Source organism: Lepisosteus platostomus, chromosome 1, assembly GCF_059453375.1.
Source record: "Lepisosteus platostomus isolate fLepPlt1 chromosome 1, fLepPlt1.hap1, whole genome shotgun sequence".
NCBI classification, from domain to species: domain Eukaryota; kingdom Metazoa; phylum Chordata; class Actinopteri; order Semionotiformes; family Lepisosteidae; genus Lepisosteus; species Lepisosteus platostomus.
This window is the reverse complement of record NC_142611.1, coordinates 11,192,646-11,213,207: the sequence shown is the minus strand read 5'-3', so window position 1 is coordinate 11,213,207 and position 20,562 is coordinate 11,192,646. Positions and strand designations below refer to the sequence as shown.

General features: G+C 40.1%; 1 protein-coding gene across 17 annotated transcripts in view; it reads right to left on the bottom strand.

The window, feature by feature from the left end:
* The window catches only part of limch1a (LIM and calponin homology domains 1a), a 148,464-nt gene that overhangs the window by 59,313 nt on the left and 68,589 nt on the right, over positions 1 to 20,562 (bottom strand). For 16 of the 17 annotated variants that reach the window (XM_088623651.1, XM_088623679.1, XM_088623688.1 and 13 more), the window contains 2 exons: positions 9,332 to 9,438; positions 2,905 to 2,935 (listed from right to left, as the gene is read on the bottom strand). In XM_088623651.1, the coding sequence (XP_088479777.1) occupies positions 2,905 to 2,935; positions 9,332 to 9,438 (138 nt within the window). Of the gene's footprint in view, positions 1 to 1,633; positions 1,854 to 2,904; positions 2,936 to 9,331; positions 9,439 to 20,562 lie in introns of those variants that run through there. The other variant, XM_088623741.1, reaches the window with a different exon arrangement.

Sequence of the window (20,562 nt, the reverse complement as noted above, 5' to 3'; positions counted from 1 at the left end):
GCCTACACTATAGCATTTTCTGATATTGTAAAACACGGTTTGAGAAAAGCTTCTGGGTGCTGTTGACTTGGAAAATGGATATATACATATTCTTCTTTAATCTGACACCAAGTATTTTCTGGTGCCAAATAGGCTGTATACTGTATTTCTAGCAGCTGATACCTGCTGTGTTTACAACCATTATTCAATTTTGGTGTTGAGCCTTTGTTAACTACAGAAGAAAAACAAAGGAGGCTTTCCACGGCAGAACACCCCCTTTCTCAATGGAAAGTATTTCTGTTTGAACCCTGACCTTGTGTATCATAACTGTCCGTTAATTCAGGCATCTGCAATTAACAGAGATTGGGGGCCCAATGTCACAGCTGGCTTCAAACTTACATGATTTATTCAAGAGAACAAAGATGCCATTTGAGAATGCCTTAAAGTAATTATTTTGGATGTTCATACATCTCATTCAAATAGTTAAAAAGAAAACATATTTCATTTGAATACAAACATAGCATGAAATTTAACTCTTGATGAAAGCACAAAAGTCACATCTGAAAATTAAAGGAATGTTTTCCTTATTTTTAAGAAACAACACTTATGTAGGGTGTATATTGAGAGTATAAACGTTTGTTCAGTAAATATTTTGGCTTTACCTCCTACATACAACACAATGTCAAGGCTTGTTTACACCAAAGCTTCTCTCATACTCTGTACAATATGAGTGTTTTGGTGAACAGCATGAACATCAAAGCAAACAAAAAAATAACTGAGATCACATGAAGACGTTATGTTACAAAATAGAATCACCTTTACGGATAACGTTAGCAAATTTCAGATGGAGATCAACAAAATTATGCTAACTACCAGCACATTTAATATTTGTGCTCTGAGGCTGAAAGAGAAAAGATTTGCCAAAAAGCTGTGAATAACACAGGGTCATCCAAAAAATGCTATGAATCTCCTTCATTTTAAAATGGAAGCAAAAAAAAGTTAGAAAATGTATCTATTGCAACTACCACCAAACATGAAGTATAAAAGGCACTGCAGTGTAAAACCACATCTCCTAGAAAAGTGAAGTAAAGCAAGAAAAACTCCAGATAAGCTCAGCCAAGTGTGAATAACCACTCTTGCCAATACAGCTACTGATATTTAATTTTCACTACTGTTAATACCATTTCACACAAAACAAATCACACCAAGCTCGTTTCAAAATTAATAGTCTGAATAGACTCCATATCACATGCTATTTCTGGAATTAAGCACTGTAACAGAAGTCTTTCTACACTTAAAAAAACAGTACTACAATTCACAAGTCAGACATGCCTTGAACTTGGCATAACACTGCATATTAAATAAAACATTACATTACTCCTTTGTGTGACTCAGGGCAGTGGTCAGCTATAAGAATGTTCTAAATGCTGTGCAATATCCAAAAAAAAACAACTCACAATCAGTTACAAGAGAGGTACCACAGGAAAAGTAAGGTCCTTTTCACTCCTTCACCCCTCTTTCATAGAGGTCTCAGGTGTGGCACACTTTTTACTTACACCTGCTGAAAGCCTTGAATAAAAATACACTACACGAGTGATTAATCTAAAAGTGAAATGCCGATGCAACCCCACAAACAGGACAGAGGCTGATTTACCTATCAACTTTTCTTCATTCACCTTCCTTGATCAGAACATCTCCTAACCCCAGAGGGTAAGGGGGTTCTTGCTTCCCAAGACCCAGTAGAAAGTCTTCTTGCTGGTGAGATTTGCTCTGCACAGAGTGGAACTCAGACCCCACACAGAAGAGCTCTCGTTGCTAAAGGTAATCTCTATATGCAATAATCTCCCCCAGCCAATGAGCTGGCAGAGTTTGGCACCTGCAGGCTGCAATCAGGGAGAAGCTATCCGCTGACACTAGTCTACCTCATACCTCAACACTCCTGTAGGTGCATAGCTGACCTATGACTTCATTGCCTGGTTCTCTAGCTAAAACAGAGAGCTGCAAGCCACCTCCCAGCAGGGTTGTTCCCAGCCCTGCGATAAGAAACCTGCCAGCTCTCAACAGCTTGGAACATCACCTGCAGCTTTTGGTTTAAAACCTTCTAAACCACTTTCCAGAAACCTTGAGATCACAGATGTAGCCCCTGTGGGTTTTTTTTTTCAAATCTATGGGCACGCTATGAAAATGGTTGAGTTGCGACTTTCCTGATATTTGTTTTTAACTAATGTCTTCATGACTTTCAACTTTTGTCTTCAAACCTCAGCCTCTCTAGTTCTGCAAGCATGCGCTTGCGTATTACAGTAACCATCTGGGCACTCAACGCTCGATCTAAACTCTAACAAACGGTTTTCTAAAAGCTGAGAAAGACCAATTGAACATCACCCAGAAACACCAGAACTCCTAATAATGTACATGCACCCTCTGTGTCTCAACCAGATGCAACTGGATAAAACCATCAGCATAAATCACATGGCACACATAGAGGTTATCGCAGCTACACACAAGAACAGCTGTGGTTTTGATATGGTAAGCAGAATGCACCCCAGGTTTATTAGCACATTTTGCAACTTGTTTTCTCTTGAAAAACTAGATTTTTAAAAATGTCTATAACAAACAGATGGAATAGTATTCAAAACAATGCATTTGAAAACAAGATTTGGCGATTCCAATTTACAGTACTTCCATCTTCTCAACAGCGACACCACTGGGCAAACAAACCGAAGTGGCTCTATACTGAGGTCACTACAGATTAAACCTGGAATCAGAAAAGGCAGGTTTAGTGGACACTGAACCAGCTTTTTAACGGGATTTATGAAAAATGGCACTTTCCAGCTCTTCAGAGACCAGTGTGAGAAGGTACTGCTTCCAGTGTTGTCTTGCATAAGGTACACAGGGAAAAGGCTAGAGCAAAAGAAAGGTACTTACATTCTTTAGCTTTCTGCTGCAATCCGATCCCCTAGGAAGAGGACAAAGCACAGAATTACTGTTAGGCAGGAGACTTACTGGCTTAGTTTGACTTTTTCAGTCTTAAAACCTCCCTCGAAAAAAAACACTCAAAAAGAAGTCCAAAATGTTGAAGTCCTCAGCACAGCCTTCAGCCAGTCCATAATGCTGTTTTGGCATTTAAAAATAGAATCTTCAGGCAGTACTGGTCAAAAGGACAGCCAAGAATGCACAGCACTCATTAAACTTGTTTATCTTTCTTTTTTTCTCTTCAAGCTCAAAGGAATCACAAATTTGGACATGCTTGTAGACTTTGAAGAACTTTATCTTCTTGTTTGTAGAAATTTACAATCCAGAAACAAATCTTTTTATCTTCACTGGGCATACCTCCCAGATTTAATAAACAGTCAACACTGCACAAGCGCCAAATATTATTCTCATTAAGTTAAGTTTACTGGAAATGAGTTTTGAGACTTCTTTTCCTTCACTATGTTCCACTACATTATACCTGCAAAATACAAGGGGAAAAAATGCTAAAATTTGTAAAAGGACATGAACACATCCAGTTTTCAATAGAAAACAAATTCCCACATTAGATTGCTCCAGAAATGAAAGCATTCCTTAAACCTTTCAGCGCATTTTTCTTGCTTCCAAACTCAAATTTTCTTGCTTGGTTCAAATTCAGGATTGTTCTTCCTCAACAAGGTCGGTTACATCCACCATCCTCCAAGGTTCTGTTGTTGGTCCCACAATTTTTCGCTTCACAAAGGTTTTCAATGACTGCGCCATATTTTGCTGAATCACAAGTGATGTAGAGTATACAAGTTTTTTTAAAGTGACTATTTCACAACTATACTAGTAATTTACTGTACACGGGGGGAAACCTGTGCTGGCAGGACCTTGAGGTACAGCAGATAACCAGGAAAGGGAAAGACAGATCATGAATGTCCAGATTAATTTGGTACTGCTGAACGTCTTTAGTTTTCCCCACCCTCTCTTTGCAGAAGTTACGATACTAACCAATTTCTTCCCCTTTTGTTAAGAAGCTTTTCCTCACTGCTCAGAAGAATTTTTCCTCTAGCCTGGTCTTCTACCCAATGAAAAACTGTTTCTCTTAGTTATCCCTTTCACTGATGTCTACTCGTACAACGTCTCTGCATCCTATTTTTAAGTCATCCACAAAGGTCACATGCTTTGCAAGTCTCATTACTGCTAGAGCAAGGGACCTTGTGATTTGTAGTCCTTCCCAGAGAAGCAATCGGCTGTCCATACTTCACCCACCTAATACATTTCCAAGACCCTGTAACAAACGGTATGGGGATAGTAGCAGATTCCATTTCTATGATGATACCCAAACTTGTGTTGTCAACTATCATGTCATTAATAAGGTACTACGGTATTTCCCTCATCCTCAATAAGATGTTAAAATGGATGCAATCATTTATTTTACATCTGAACACTGACAGACTAATGGGCGCTTTAACAACTATGCAAACGTGTCATTTTTAGTTACTACTGATGCTGCTGGAAACTGTCCAGGAACCCAGGTCAGTAATCTTAGTGCTGTCTTTGATACATAAATTTGAAATTTCACATTGTCCTGGAGGGTTCTTTTTTCCCCACCTTTAGCACACTACACACATGCATCTACAGTACATCTCAAAGTGATGTAGAGAAGCTAATGCCTGCATTTTGGTAACCACTGCATTACAATAATCAAGCCAAGAAAAGAATTTGAGAAAGTTGCAATATGTTCAGAATTCAACTGCTCAGAAAAATGCAAAGTAAAACTGTTCAGTGCATGACTACCTCCTGGTTTTTGTTTCCTTGAAATCCATGTGGATTTCGGAACAAAACTCAAAGAACTGCTGCTCACCTTTATGGGCCTGACCTTTTTGGCTCCTAACTACTAACTCCTAACCCCGTATACACCTACAAATCATTTGTGCTCTTTGGATTCCGCCTTCCTTCAGGTCTCAAAACCAGGCTCTGAATTTTGAGAGGCTATGCTTTACTCTCTCCTGCTACAGAAAGTCAAAAACATCAGCCTACTAGGGTACAAGACATGCATACACACTAAAACAAAACATTAAAATGAATTCATTTACCATTCAGGAAAAAATACCAATAGGGCAACACAACAGTAACATTATATTAATTTAAACATGGACATGTTATGCTTTGACAAAAGTCATATACACTTAATACTTCTTGTTCCCTCATTTGATTTGTATTAATCAAAATCTTCTTCTAAGACTGCAGATGTTCTGGAAAATTGTTCCACATTCCCACACTGCTTTGCATACAGAAGTCCCCTCTGGTCTCAGCTCTCAAGTCTTTTTCACACAGTTCCCACTTGTGTCCTGGGGTTTGTGTTTCACTGTTGACTCTGAAGAAGTCCACTGGGTTGTCCGTGAGGATTCTGAAAACCTGAATCAATGCATGACTCAGACCAGACCAGAGGATCAGTTACACTGCAGGGCTCTCTACACATTTTGGCAAACAAGTTTCTTTGTTAGATGATTTCTCTTGAGAAAGGAACCCTGGCCCACGTCTGCTAATGTCCACTGATGAACAGATGTTGCAGATTTTCTCAATCATTCTGTTGGTCCATGCCCATTAGCTTGGAGCTTTCACTGACCTATTTGAACAATTTGCCATCCTACTCTTTGAAGAGAAAACACTTCCGTATTAAACAATTCCCAGCTTTGCATATTCTCTTAATTTGTACATCTTTATCCTGAATTTCACAATGTGCTCTTTGTTCTTGGTTCAGTCCAAAAGAAATTAGCTTACTGGTTCAACTCTCCCAATGTTTAAGAGTGTTAGTGAAGAGCCCTGTCATCCTCTTAAATCCATACTGTATATGCAATACAGTTTTGTTCCAAAAGGTCACATATAATGCATGTAACCATTTCATTTTTATATTGTTTTTTTTGTCTACTCCTAATGCAACTGTGATCTGTGAATTTTTCATTAAGATTCTTATTGCCAATTTTCTTTATTTAGTCAGGAGTGTGACTGCATTTTTATTTTTAAAAAAGCATGTCTTTTTCTCATGGTCAGTTATATAAGACATGAAATTCATCACTCTTTGGCTAACAGCATGACTCGAGAGAATTAAGATGTTATTTAATAAAAGGTACTCTACCAAAAGTATTACTAAATTCTTACAACAGTAAACTTTCTCCTCCACCGCAAATATACTGCATATAAATTCCAGATCTAATTGGCAAGGCAGTTGGCATTAGTGACCTTAATTCCTTTTATTAAATAACATATTTGAAGATAAACAGTTAATTTTAACCTACTTTACTGATTCAGATCTTTTAATTTCATAACTGTTTTGGTGTGCTCTCTCAGTTGACTTCATCATATTAAAACTTAAACATGAAGTATTCAGTTCCAGTGCTTCTGTGCCCTGCAGGGCTGAAGGATTCCACACAAGGAACACTGCATTGTAAGGCGGGCAAATGAAAAGCAGATGTTCACAGTATTAAGAGTGCAGCCTCACACATTTCACCTGTGACATCCAGAAGGAATGTTCAGTAAGGATCTGGTCCTCCTGAAATAAGCACACAGCAAACCATGCTGAATAGAACACTGTAACAGCTGATTAAATTAAATTATTACAGAAATACCTAGCACACAGGACAGGACTAGTCTCCAATCAGACAAAACAATACTCAAAAACACCCCAACTTAATACATTTAAAGAGAAATGTTTCAAAACTGGATTCACAAAACATTTAAAGACAAACTTGCCCAGACGTTTTCATGTGAAGAATTAAATCTCAAGAGAGATTCTTACAACTTTTACACTGTAAAAATATAATTAGGAATCTTCCAAACAAAAAAAAGAGAAGTACTTAATGAGACTTTATTCTACCCTTTTATTAATTCAATTAATAATGTGCAAGTGTTCCTTACCTTTAGTAACAATTAAGGGTAACACTATGATACTAAATGGATCAACTCGCACTTTCCTGTGCCAGAAAGAAAAAGTACCCATCGTTATAGAAAGGCAATGGTATTCTAATGAGCTATCAACTGTAACATTAATCTGTTACCACTTCAACACTTGTGTCTGAGAACACAGAGGGCAATTATGGGGGAAAAATATGAAAGGGTGGGCATACAAGACTGTTAATGTAATGGCCATAACACGAGCAGTCTCCACACTAGCAGCTGTTCTGATGAAAGCTTTGTTACACCCAGTGGAACGCCAACCACAAACGATTCTCAGACTGCAAAAGATCTGCTTTAACGCAAACCAGTCGGATGGCCGTTTCTGTTGTGTCTCACCAAACAGTAGGCCCTTGTGCCTTTGTTCCCAAGTGTGGTTAACAAAAACAAACACTGGGGCAGATTGTTTTTCTCGCTCGTTATTAAATCCTATCAAGTCCTCCGAACCCCCAAATTCCACGAGGAGTGAGGTCATTATGATGATATCAGCGCTTTCCCTGATGGCCTGTCACTCATATTGGAGATCAGTCAGGTTTCCAACAAGACCCAGCTGTATTACATATTTCTGTCTCGCACATATTTCTGGTCTTGTCTTCATTCCAGGGTAAACATAATGAATACAGGTGTTCGATACCTGCTCCGAAACCGACAGACCTACAAGATCAACCCCACCAACCTTTCAACAGCTGACAGATATCACCAAAAGCGAAAGGATTGTTGAAATATTTCAGCAGGAATTGACAAGACTGCACCTCTCAGTAAAAGACTTTCGTCTCTACACTTTTCTTTTATGTCAGGTGTAGACACCAAATACAGAACCCTGCCATATTAAAATTGATAACCCTTACCCTAAAGATAATAAGTGTGGCTCAGTATAAAGCAGCACCACAACACTAACCCAGTAGTGTCGACTTGTGTATCACTTTCAGTCTGATGAAGCTATCCCTTACAGAAAGTGCTTACACCACAGACATGGATCTGCTGAGCATCAAAGTGTAAGTATTTTAGGGGATACACATTTTAAGGTAGCAGGACACAGCAGTAGCATTATGTAAATGAAGACAACGACAAACGATGCAATTCCAGATTAAATACAGCACTTGACCATAAATAAACCTGACGAGAACGCGTCTTTGTGAACGCTGTCATGTGCTCCATCTTGCCCTTGTTTTCTTCCACCTGAAGAACCAGTTTGATTGCCCGAGGAAAATGAAAGCACTCTAGGACAGTTTCTGTGTACCAAGACAGGAATAACTCAGCCATTCAAGAGCTAAAATGGGTAGGCTATAAAGAGGGTTATGTTTATGTAACACTTCTGCAGAGTAACCTCTGGGCACTTTTGAGGACTTTTTAATAAAGGAGATTTTTAAACCTTTGGGGAAATATTGTGGGAGAAGGCTCAACGACAATACAAGTCTCCTGTAATATTTGAAAATGATTGTGTCTGTCTTTTCTTGTCACCCAGAAATCCATTTGCTTTAGAAAAAAAAACACATTGCCCTCCTTTGTCCAGATAAAATCGGGGAACACTGTTCACCTCTTCACTCGATCTGACCAGTTAGAAAAAGAAGGATTACTGTTACGGACGTGCTGGATAAAAGGGCAAGTTCAGGAGATGTTACCAACCAGGGTAAATACACCACATGTAAATTACAATTCAAAAGTGTCATAGAAGATGCCTGTATATTGTCATACTGGTGAAATAACAGCAATGATGATTTAGGATAAACACAAGTGCAAATAAATTATAAATTTAAAAAAAAATGCTTTCCTTTGTAAAACTTTCCCGGGGAGTAGGCTCTGAGGGAGCATTCCTAGAGCTGATGCATGTCATTAAATCTGTGCTACGCAGGCTAGCTTGTTGTACACACAGCAAAGAAGTGAGCTGGCATAAAGCATTTCAGGATCTGGAATCGCCAGCATACAGATTAACAGTCTCCTCCCCAGGGAGCACACACTGCTCTCTGCCACGAATCGAGTCAGACAGCTCCGTGAGGCACAGATACTCGTCTCAGATCCGTGAAAGCATTTGAACACTGTTTTGGTTCTTTCTTCGCTGTTGCGTTTTTGTTCTCTACAGATCGCTGGAGAATGAAGTCAGTCGCACAACATTTTAAAACGGGGGGTTTTTCTTCACCGCTGCCTCCAGGAGCTGGGATTTTTTTTGTTTTAATTTGGTTTCACATAACTCTCAGTTTATATCAGGCTCTCACACAATCAGTTGTGTTCTAGCACCATTGCTCAACTGAGATAAGGCACAAGTACGAGTAAGACTTGATTTTCGGAGTTTACAAACTGAGTAAACACCCAGCCCACAACTTGCCTTTAGGTGTATGGCATAGGACCGCTCTTCTGAAGACAAAGTTCTCAAAGTGGTGTTTGAGTTTCTACGACTAACAGAACAGGAAGGGAAGTGTACAGGCTGTCCACTCTGCGCACTTACTTGAGGTTGGCTCGGATGGATGTGTCCTGGAGATCTCCAGGGTCAAACAGCTGCGTGCCCTTCAATCCCAGCTCTTCGCAGCCTCGGAGGAACAGAGTGAGGTTGTCCTGGGAAAGAGGAAATGCGCACAAAAAGGGTTTAACAGCCCCACACTGTTGTTCTTCACAACACTGCAGTGGGAAAATACTCAGGTAATCACTGCGATACTGAGGCTATTGTTTCTGAGGAACCCGATATGCCCCAGTTTTACCTCCACAGTGGACCTGCTTTCAGTGCCCTCTGGGCTAGGAAGACAATGGTATCAAAATTTTCCACGGTGTTACAAAGACATTTCATGCTTTTGAGGGTTTTTTTTTCTATTTCCCCATTTACAGTCAGTTAGTAATTCACTTAGACTCACAAACCACAAAAAAAAAAATCAGTTGAGGAACTGCTCCTCTTTCGATATGAGGCCCCGTACAAAAGAGATGTCAGATGACAAAAGGAAAGTAAGAATACCCTTTTCACTGCAGTCAGGTTATACAAAGAAATGGAATGCATCAAAAAGACTCTTACAAAGAGTAATGTGAATTGGAACACTAAACAAAAAAAACAATTTTATTCTTAGTCAAATTGACAGTGGGTTAAAAAGGACTGAAGAAAATGCCAATTAATATTGCCAGCAGAGCAGTAGTTAAGAGTTCAGAACTCATAACAGGAGTGTTGTGGGTTTAGAACTCTTAGGTCTACTTTTATACTCTTGACCATGGCACTATATTCAGTTCCAGTAAAACACATAGCTGTTTAAATGCATAATCTAAGTCAATTTGGTTAAAAGCATGAGCCAAATAAATACAATACTGCTTCTGCACCTACTGTACTTGAACCTAAACTGAGATTACGCAAACAGCCCATCACAGGACTCTACACTGCCTTGTGCATTATGGACGTAGTCTTTTTCTTGCCGAAAAAGAAGCATGAAGGACCATTTTTTAATTTTGTTTGAAGCATCCATTATGATTTATCCACAAGCGGAAAAAAAAAACATTTAAAAGAAGCAAAGCAGTCTAGAGAACTGTGGCTTGGCTGTTAGACTCCCCAAATTCTGATTGTCTACTTTACCTATTAAGGCAGAAGCAGTGAAAGCATTAACAAGTCCTGCAAAGTTGCACATTTCTGCACTAATCTGGGATCAGAACATGCTTTCTAAGTAATAAGTCTTAAAATGCAAGATGAGCTATAGTGACGATATTCCCAGAAACTTATTTAAACTCCCTGTGAGAGCTAGCCTTCCATCACAAAAGGTACTGTATAGTCCTGGTGCATTGGGAGACGTGCCCAAGACAGGTATGCACATCCAGTCTCCAGAGTTATATTGATAGATGTCAAGGTGGTGTCCTGCCTGGATTAGGGCATTCCATTACTCCCCTCCTGCCTCAGGGCTAGACAACGTTGTTCTTTAATCGCCTTTTATTGAGGTACCACAGACTGGGCGTAGGAATGGAAATTGTTGATTGCTTCTCGGGTTCAACCAGAAATACCCTTAACTGGTCTCCATATAATATCCAATGGATAATCCTCACCACAAACCTAGTCGTAAAACTGAGCACTGTCAAAGAATGAAAATGCAACTCAACCCTCCCAGTATGTGATGCACAATAGTCACTTCTCCTTTGAAGTGTACAGATATTTAAAAGTACCTTATAAGAATTAGACCTACTTATTCAAACTCGTATACCTGTAGCGTGTGAAACAACTTTGCTTAGCACATGTATTCCAAGAAAAAAAAAAAGAGATTGGGTTTCAAAAGCTTTTAACACCAGTGAAATGTGTTTCTTTTCTCTAAATAACCAGTTTGAATTAACAGATAAATGTTTCTTCAAAACTGAATTTAGTTAAAAGCTCTCTTGCTTATACTTATATATCTTATTGGTTACTTTCAGTGAATCTGTTCTGAATTAGACTAAATTCATTGCCCTAAAAGGAACAAACTGTGTTCCCACGTCCCAAAAATGTGAAATTTACCACACTGACGTTATTATACACATGGGATTGACAAAAACACACTTGAGTACAGGACAAGAAATATCATTTTGGTTTGCAGATGAATTTAGGGTTTAGGATGGAATTGAATTCCTTTAGGAAATGCAAACCAAAAAGCATAAAAAAAACTAAAGACTGCAACTCTGGGCTCTGAAGAGAGGTGAAATGATGTTAGGGTGGGTTGGACATCCATTCCAAAAACTGATATTCTTATCCTGGAGCACTGCTATTCTGCAGAGCTTGTGCAGCCCGTATACTGTATGTGCACTGAATGTCAAATCACAGGCCATCTCAGGGCTCTGGAGGTAATTAGTAGCAGTCCACTGTTTGCATACAGTATATGATGCAACATCATATTACCACAAAGAGTAGACAAGAATAGCTTTCAGATGATCTGGCATGGTATTACAAATTCTGTCTGAAGCATATGCAGTATATACTGTATACTGTTGGTCTCTTACAGAGAATACGTTTCAAGGATATGACTTGTAAGACCCTATACACACCCACTTCACTTACCAAAGCTAGTTATGTTGCACTAGTAAGTCCTAATAAGGATTGAATAACTATCCTTTGCTGCTAACTTTGATTTTACATGCAACAAACAGAAGACTATTTAGGTTTTTCTGCCTCTCAGCAATGAGAAATAGTAAGCTAAATATTCATCCAATGCCATGCTTTTTTGGAGCAGCAATACTCTGTATGGCTCTACATCCACCTAGAACTCAGAGGCAGTTTCATCACAAGTGGGCCTGAATGATTGAAATCTTCTCCTTTACTCTTAACATCAATGGATACTTGTTCAGGGCCGAGAACCATGAGCATGTAGCAGACATTTAAAATCGGGAACCTCCCGAGAAAAACACTGATGCACCTTAACCACTGGAGCACATACAGTAGGCTCCAGTGAGTGCCTTGAGCTGTAAACAGTGATGTACAAGACAGTTGGAATCATGTCCTACAAGTCCTAATGCTCAAAATAATATCTTCCTTATGGATTGGTAAGATCTAGTAATGGATCATCCAGTTCACTAAGGCCCAGCATCCATTAGGCTGATAACAGGCTTTTAATGACTGAACTATAAGTTAGTGTTAAACTAGTTCTCCATGCTACAGTACATAGAAGTGTGTTTAAAACAGAATAAATAGGAGGCACCTTTTACCCAAGCAGCTGAAGGAGTATGGAACAAGCTACCTAGCTGATGTCATGACTTCATTCAAGAAACAGCTGAATGTGATCAATTACTAAATGCCTAATTCACTATATAGGTTATGAATAAAATAAGGTCATTCAGCACTTTGTGTGTTCTTGTATGTTCTTCGTCTTCATCTTGTGATCAAACACACATGCTCCAAGCCCTAGAAGCTTGGGAAAGCTTCTGAAAGTACTGTATAACTAGAGCAATGTAACAAAGTCCATGTGTACTTCTGCTGTCAGAAAATTCTGGCGTTGGGGCAGGGTGTATGGGAAATTCTCTAGTCTTAGAAATGATATTGCGGCACAAGTAAGACCAAAATCAGACTAGAACAGGAGCTCCTGAACAATTAAAATGCAAATTCTGTTCAAGCTTTGAGCTCACTGTGATTATTTCATACTCTTTTGACTGGAAGTACTGTAAATAATGTCTGACTACAATGGGATTTTGTTCATATATTTGTATTCCTAAAAAAGTACAGTACTGCCCAGTCAAACCATGGGAATACACTTTAAGCCAGGGGCTCAAACGCATTTCCTGGAGACCTGAAGTACATTTAGGATTTAGTTTACCCAACTGGTCTAATCACCTGAAGAAGTGGAGGAATTTAATACAGTACTTTAGGGAACAGTCAACAGCACCCTTCAAGCTATAAACTGGAAGGAAACCTAATCCTAATAAGATGAAGTACAGTACACTGTGGGATTCCTCATCTGGAATAAAAACCAGAAAACTTCAGGGAAGAAGGAGACCTCTAAAAACTACAAATGTCAATATTCTACTGTGTGGGGTTGTGTGGAACTAGCAACCAGTCTGCAACCAGAAGAACAGACTGAATGATGCATCACCTTTTCTAAAGTCCTTAAGTTACATGCTGAGATTTGTAGCCTTCTCTCTGTTTGTTACTGTGGTACTATGGTCAGAGGTATGTACAGGACTCAGCTGAAGAAAACTCTTTCATAAAGAGAGAAAAGGAGTAAGAAACAGGAAAGAGGGAGGGTGAGAGAGAGAAAGAGAGGCAGGCAAGGAAAAGAATGAGGGAAAAGGGAGAGCAAGCAAGCTAAAAAACTAGTGCCAGGAAAAACAAATCTCTCTCATTCCTGCTCAGCCGCCAGCTTCCCAACCCAAACAATAAATTCCTTTCCTTTTCTGACAGGAATATGAGTTCTCTCCTGCCAAAAACAACACACAATAAATAAACCAAGGGTCAAACATCACAACTAGTAAACACAGCTAAACTGTCCTTCAGAAAAAACTGACAACATTGGAAACCATAGCCTTCCTTTAATATAGGGGCAGCCAGTAAAAACTACTATTACAGGAGTTACGACAATCTTTTAGCATGTAGTAAACAGTTGTTAATCGAGTTAATGTTGGATGAAACATTCCATTTGCTAGCCAACACTGTTTTGTTTCAGAGCAAAATGGGAGACTCAATAAAACTACAGACAGCACATTGTTGACAGAGAATACTACACATTTATGGTAAGAATTTCAAGACCAGAAAGTAATGCCTCATACCAACATTGTAGGAGGTCAGGTTTCATGTTGCAATCTTACTTAAGTAGCATGGTCTTCCTGAGCTATGAATCAATCACTAAGGTCAAATATAATAATTTTCAAAGTTTATTATGGTCTGCCACTGAGATCAGTGGTCAGCCATTTTTACCAATTACCAACTACACAAAGACCCAGAGCATGTAGATATTTGGATATAAATAGTATCCTGCATTTTACATTTCTGTACACCCCAGAAGTCACAGGCATGCATCTGTGTCCAGCATTAAAAACTTCCTTAGCTCTCAGTAGGTGGACCACAGACAAATGAAACATGGGTTAAGCAATACTGATGAATGGAATGAAGAAAACTCATTATTGTGATGCTAAGGTATCAAATTCATCCCAAGTTGGGGTCACTCACATACACCACAAACAGATGGCACAGTAAGGGGTACAGAATGTCATGATCTTAGGGATTTCGAGAAGTCTGAAGGTATCTACTAAAGAGCAGCCAACTTAAGAAGTTTTCTTCAAAATGCAGGAAAGTGTTGTCACTAAACTAGGCAAGAGGTTCAGAGCAGTAGGTCAGCATTTCATTTCTAGAAAATTTTTTTGCAAAGGTCCTAACCAGTGCCTAAAAACACCCTTGCTGCTTCTGCATCCTTCCAAGCAGTGCTACAGTACAAGGTGAATGGAAAAAGCAACTGTAGTAGAGCAATATGGAAGATACATTACTGTAATTTGTCACAGTGTGGGCTGTAAGATATATACTGTACTCCGCTGCTTGCAGGGCTGTAACTAGTTTAGATGTATCTGTGCCTGAGGAAAATCCATTTCTAATTATTCTTTGATTGTTCACTCCGGAGGTTACCTACAGTACTTAGGTTTGTTGGTCTCAACACCTTTGATCAAAACACTATTACAGCATTAGGTGTCTGAGAAGTGGCGCTTAGATTTTGGCAAAAAGTCTGTGACACTTGGAAGAATAAACACTTCTCACTTCAAAGCCCAGAGGATGTTTGCTGAGGTGTGGGGGGTCCCTTGAGCAGAAAAAAAGAGTTTACCTTAGTAGTTAAGCTGTGGATTAATGATTGTCAAGGAGCAGTACAGACACACACAATATAAGATCACATTAAGAGCACAGAATGGAGAGAAAGAGGAATAAACAAGTACAGGAAGAGAGAGGACTCCGGAGGAGTTGCGCCAGACTAGAGCCCCTGCTTCATGACCATCATGAAACTAAACCTGACTGGAGTTAAGTATTTGAACCTTGTTAGAGAGAGCGTCCTATTCTGTGTTTTAGGGAGCTTCGGTTTCCTGGGTAAAAGATACCTCAGTTGGAAATGCCTTTCCTGCTTAGGGTGCATTTTTATGGATCGAGATATAGGCTCCCATTTTTTTGTGGCATCTGGGGTGTTGAGAGAGCAAGTTCCAAGTTGCTTTGTACTTGGTTAGAAAGCAGCTCATCTCTTATGTGGCCTCTGTAGGGATTAAGACTTTAATGCTTAGTAGCAGTCTGGTGTTTTCTGGGTGACCAGAATATTAGGCCTCTGAAACGCCTTGTTTGTAAATACCATACATAGAGTAACTTGTGTGTTGTAAGTTTCGTTGTGTGTAGTGTGGTTTGTCTTGTGTCATTGTAAGAAATATTTGTTTAACCATGTGTGCCTGGATTATTACTCCTCTCACCAAAAGTGTGCCAGAGAATAAAGAATTCATGTGCCTCTAATTCTACCGGCTGCTCGGGTGTATTGCTAGAAATCACAAGTTGGGGGGTTTTCACAATTTGGGGCCAAAAGCCCTTCACAGTCACCTCTAGTCCTGTATTGCTTTCAGTGCACCTAGGCTAGAATTTCAGCCGGTCTTCTCAGTCAAGGCTGTATCACAATATAGACACGTGGAACATTTAAGGTATTCTGCTGTGCTCACCCCTTGTGCCTTGCATTGTTCTCACAGTGGGAGAGAATCTGTGTACGAAGAACAGAGCTGATTCTGTTTCAGTTCCGACACAAAATACTTCAGCACTGAAGCCAGACTGTCAACCACACAGCTGACTGGAGCAAAACTGGTGACGAGAGCCACTGTGACACTCGGCCAGCAACAACACACAACTCCCAAAGCCAAAAGTGACTGATGTTATCCTGGTTCTTTCTCCAACAGTCCTGCTGGAAGAGCAACGAGCTTGTTTCAAACTGAGGACTGGAATAGGAATTTAGAAGTTGACAAAAGTTCACGAGGTCCACTGGAACAAATTCAGGTAACCAGTCATGCACAAATTATCTACCATGTCAAGATAGTTTTCACACTAAACTATCTGATTTTTTGCTCACCAGAAGGCGTTGCGTTTTGACTTAATTACCCACCCTCAATGGAAATTAAAGCACGTCAAAGTTTGTCAAAACTGGGCTGCTTTGACAGCGTGCACAACTTACTAAGCCTGTTTTCCCCTCCTTGGTGACACGACAAGACACTTGTGTGTTCCTTTTTCATCTCTGGGTTTCAGCACTCTACCTTTCTTCTGTCGGATTGCAATTAAGTCATTAGAACATATAATTAAAGCATTTGTTGCTTTGTGTATATATTTTGCTAGGACTTGTGGTGTCTTGCCTATCAACCTCAGCTACAGTACTTGAAACGCGAGCTTCATCCCACTTGACTTTTTCCAATAGGCAGTGGCTTGACTTCTGCAACAACCTGACTTTGCCCAGAGGTGGTTGTTTTATCTACACGATTGTCACTGACACTCAAATCCACAGCTTCTCCTCGGAAACAGGCAGTTAAGAGCCGCTTTTGCTTGAACAACTTATACAACAGTCACTTCAAAAAAGAGGATTAGAAAAGTTAAGTTAGGTGCCCACGCACTGCTTGGGCTTTCACCAATCTGAAACGAATGAAAAGAGATGCGTTAACATTTCGGAACATAGGTAATAGAACAAGCTGCTTATTTAACATGCATTAATGTCTTTGCAAGCCTTTAAAAGGCTCCTATGCCAAAGTCAGTCCTTGGTTCATTGATCCATACACTACCTCAAAGCTACCTAACTCACATTAAGGTTCAGTGGGACCCTTAGCTTATCATGGATGTACAGAGCACAAGGCAGAACTACCGTCTGGATAGGATGCTCCAGTCCACCGCATACACACAGAGAACTCATTCACCCCAAATAGAACGTCTTAGGAAGAGGGCACAAGCTCAGAGAGAACTGACCAACCAGCTGCTTTCTTAAAAGGACAGGATTTTCAGAAAAGGACCCTATGCAAACATCATCATCTCTGCAGATTCAAATTCTGCAGCTATAGTACAAACTGCGATGGACATCTCAGGGAAAAAAAAGCAAACAAATAATTTAAAACGTTTCTTCCCCCACCCCCACCCCCATTCTAATTAAAAGGAAAAAGCTCCCAAAGTCTCTCGTTGGAATCTTCAGAGTAGCAGGGTAAGGTTCCAATATGTTTTTACAGCCTCCCTGCCAAACCAAACTTCCTTCAAAAACAGTTTAATAGGGGCCTGTCCGTCAGTGAACTTTCCCACTGCGTACCACAGCCTCACCACTGTGAACTCTTCACAGCCGTCCCAGGCCACACCAGCACTTCCATTCCACTCCTGTAATCCCACTGCATTAAGCGCAACTTTTCATTTTCTTCTGCAATGTCCCGTGTTCTCTTAAAAAATCCTTAAATAGGCTAAGGAAGAGCAATTACGATGAAAATGCAGGCACTGGTCTCTGCTATTTCCTCACATTATACTCAGCGGAACTCTTACTGCTGACACCAAGGGCAATGTTAGAATAGCTCTCTAGGGGGGCCCCAGCACAAGGAGCTGATGTCATGGACTTAGGATGCAGGTCATGCTAACACCCTTAAAGAAAACAAGGCGAATTCATTTGACTGGGGGGTGATAAAGGCATAATCGCTTCTTGCGGGGCATTGTATCCTCCTGTAGCTGAAGATTTCAGGGCTTGACATGAACAACCCACACAGACAGCAGATCCTAAAAACCCAATGCAAAGTCAATACAATACACAAGATGCATCAGCCTGTATTTTTCCTGCAGCTGAGACTATCCTGTTTTATACATAAGTAATTTTTGTGTGCGCGCGCATCAGTCACACTGGTCTGTAGAACCACATGAACCATCTGAACTGAACATCTACAAGGAAAATCACCTTTTCTTGAGAGGAAAACTCTTTGCTGTGCATCCCATGTTTTTATGTTTTCCCTAATCAAATGCAGAGGAGTTTCAAAGTGACAAATTGGATTCAACTCCAAAGTCAAAACAACCAGAGAACACACAGGGAAAGGACAAACTGTTTTTGCCATTGCCTCTACTGCACAGGTACCTAATCCTGGTCCTAGAGGACCAATGTATCTCTACAGTTCAGCTTGGCTTTTAACCAACTGACCAAACAAATTGCCTTACCTAGACCAATTTATCAACTTCCCACAGCTGTTCGGGAGTTGATGCTTTAAAAGGGACCTGGAAAACTTGCTTGGATTGGGGGCCCCTGCTCTACAACAATGGGTCAAATCCATTCCACGTCTTTTTTTCCCCCAGATGATCCTTAAGAAACAGGATCAGGAAAGCAATGGATCAGAGGCCTGCCCCTGCTCTAGCAAACCTTGAAAGCGTTCTTGCAGCTCTGTCGGGCAGTAGCAGTTTCTCTTCAAAGTAGGACAATATGTTTTTGTCCAGTTTTTACGTGGGTTTCCTTTCTTACTAGGTCCATTTCCTCTTAGAGGCCCCGTGTTGCAGTTCACAGTTGTTTATGTTTCCATTATCTGACACCACATATTTTCCCCCCTGCCGAAACAGCTCCTGAAGCTGCATCTCCCCCACACTGGATGAGAGATTAAAAGTTAGTGGTTCATGAGCCACAGAATGATCCTTACATCCTGGTGGCCACACGTCCTGCCTCCATCCTTCTGCCCTGCAAAACTTAGGAGCAACTAATGCTGGGGTGTGTTCCTCAGAATTCAGGGAGAACTTTCTTCAAGTGTCCTTCACCTTCCTCCTGGTCTGCAAGGACACAGAGGGTCATGGTATTGCACTTTAAGAAACAGCCCAGGGCTTTCAGACCTTTATTCTTCTGGCAAACTTCCCATCTCCTTTAAAATAGCACTCCTATCAAAATCTCTCACTCTCTCCTCTGTGGCAGCGCTAATCACACCTAAGATCAAACTGAAAGGACATGCAGATCACTCTAACACCTACATGGAAAAGACACCTTTAATACACAGTAACTGGATGTGCAGAGAAGACAAAGCTAATCCTCTTACAGTAACGAATGCCTTTTAGTACCTTAGGGTCAATGGGCAAAAAAGAAACAAGATTCAGATTCCATGAGGCTGCCTTGCGCCTCAATGAAAGAGAATATTCATTAAGAGTGCTGAAGTAAAGCAGGCACATGTCCAAAGAACTCAGCACAGTGTGAAAGTGAGCAGCTTCCAAAATCTTAACCACCCCTTACTCAGCAGTAAACTGAACATGTGCATCTCAATCACTTTCTGGATTGTTTTTTCTTCAGACTGTGGCTCAGGTTTCCAAAGTCAAATATGAAAAAAGTCCAAACTGTTTAAAGAAAGCAACTCCTATCTAGTCAGACAAATCCATTTTATTCTTGGTTTATTTTTCAAATATTCTTTTCAAGGGCAGGCAGGAGTGATCAAAACTTTCGGTCTACCAGCGAATGGTGATCTCTGCTCTTGAGGGTCTTGGGCAATTGTTCCTGAAGAAGGCTGCAAACGTACGGACCTACTGTATAAGACTTATGATTAGTAGTAAATCAGAATGTTAACCAGTAATCTCTTGATGAATCTAAATAGAGACAGAACTTTATCTGAGCTAATCCATGGATCAGAAACCTTGCGTTGCATCTCTCCCTTTGGTGATCCTAGAGCTTAAGGAGACCTGACACGAACGTTGTGCTCCTCTTTCCTGCCGTGTCTCATTGTTCTCATTGGAAAACCTGGAAGCATCTTACACGGTGCATCAGAGGTGGCAGCAGATTTCAATAATGTAACACTGTACAGTACATGAGATGTTTAGGTTATCATTGCATCATTAAAGCAATTTCAAAAACACTTACTGCTAAATCAGTTTAGGTTTTGCGGATCATTTGTCTGAAATTCCCTTTGTTGGAGCAAAACAGATCTTGGAGAAACATCCATTGCTCCATTAAGAAAATAAAGCATTTGTACATTGAGACCACTACAGCACTGTACACTTTAAACTGAAGTTTTTGGTTATGGACAGTTGCATGGATATACAGTATTGTGATGGAATGATATTTACAATGCTAGCAGATCTGTTATAAACCATTGCAGCAAAAATAATCAAAAGGTGCAAATGACACACTGGAGGCCAAATGAAAGCTCTGGTAGATTTAAAATGAGAGAGATTTGGGAATGATCACCTGACTGCCATATTTCAGTTACTAATGGAGGAGAAAAACAGCAATTCAATGAAGACACGTCTTTCAGATGTTTAATTGTTAAACCGCATCAGATCACTAT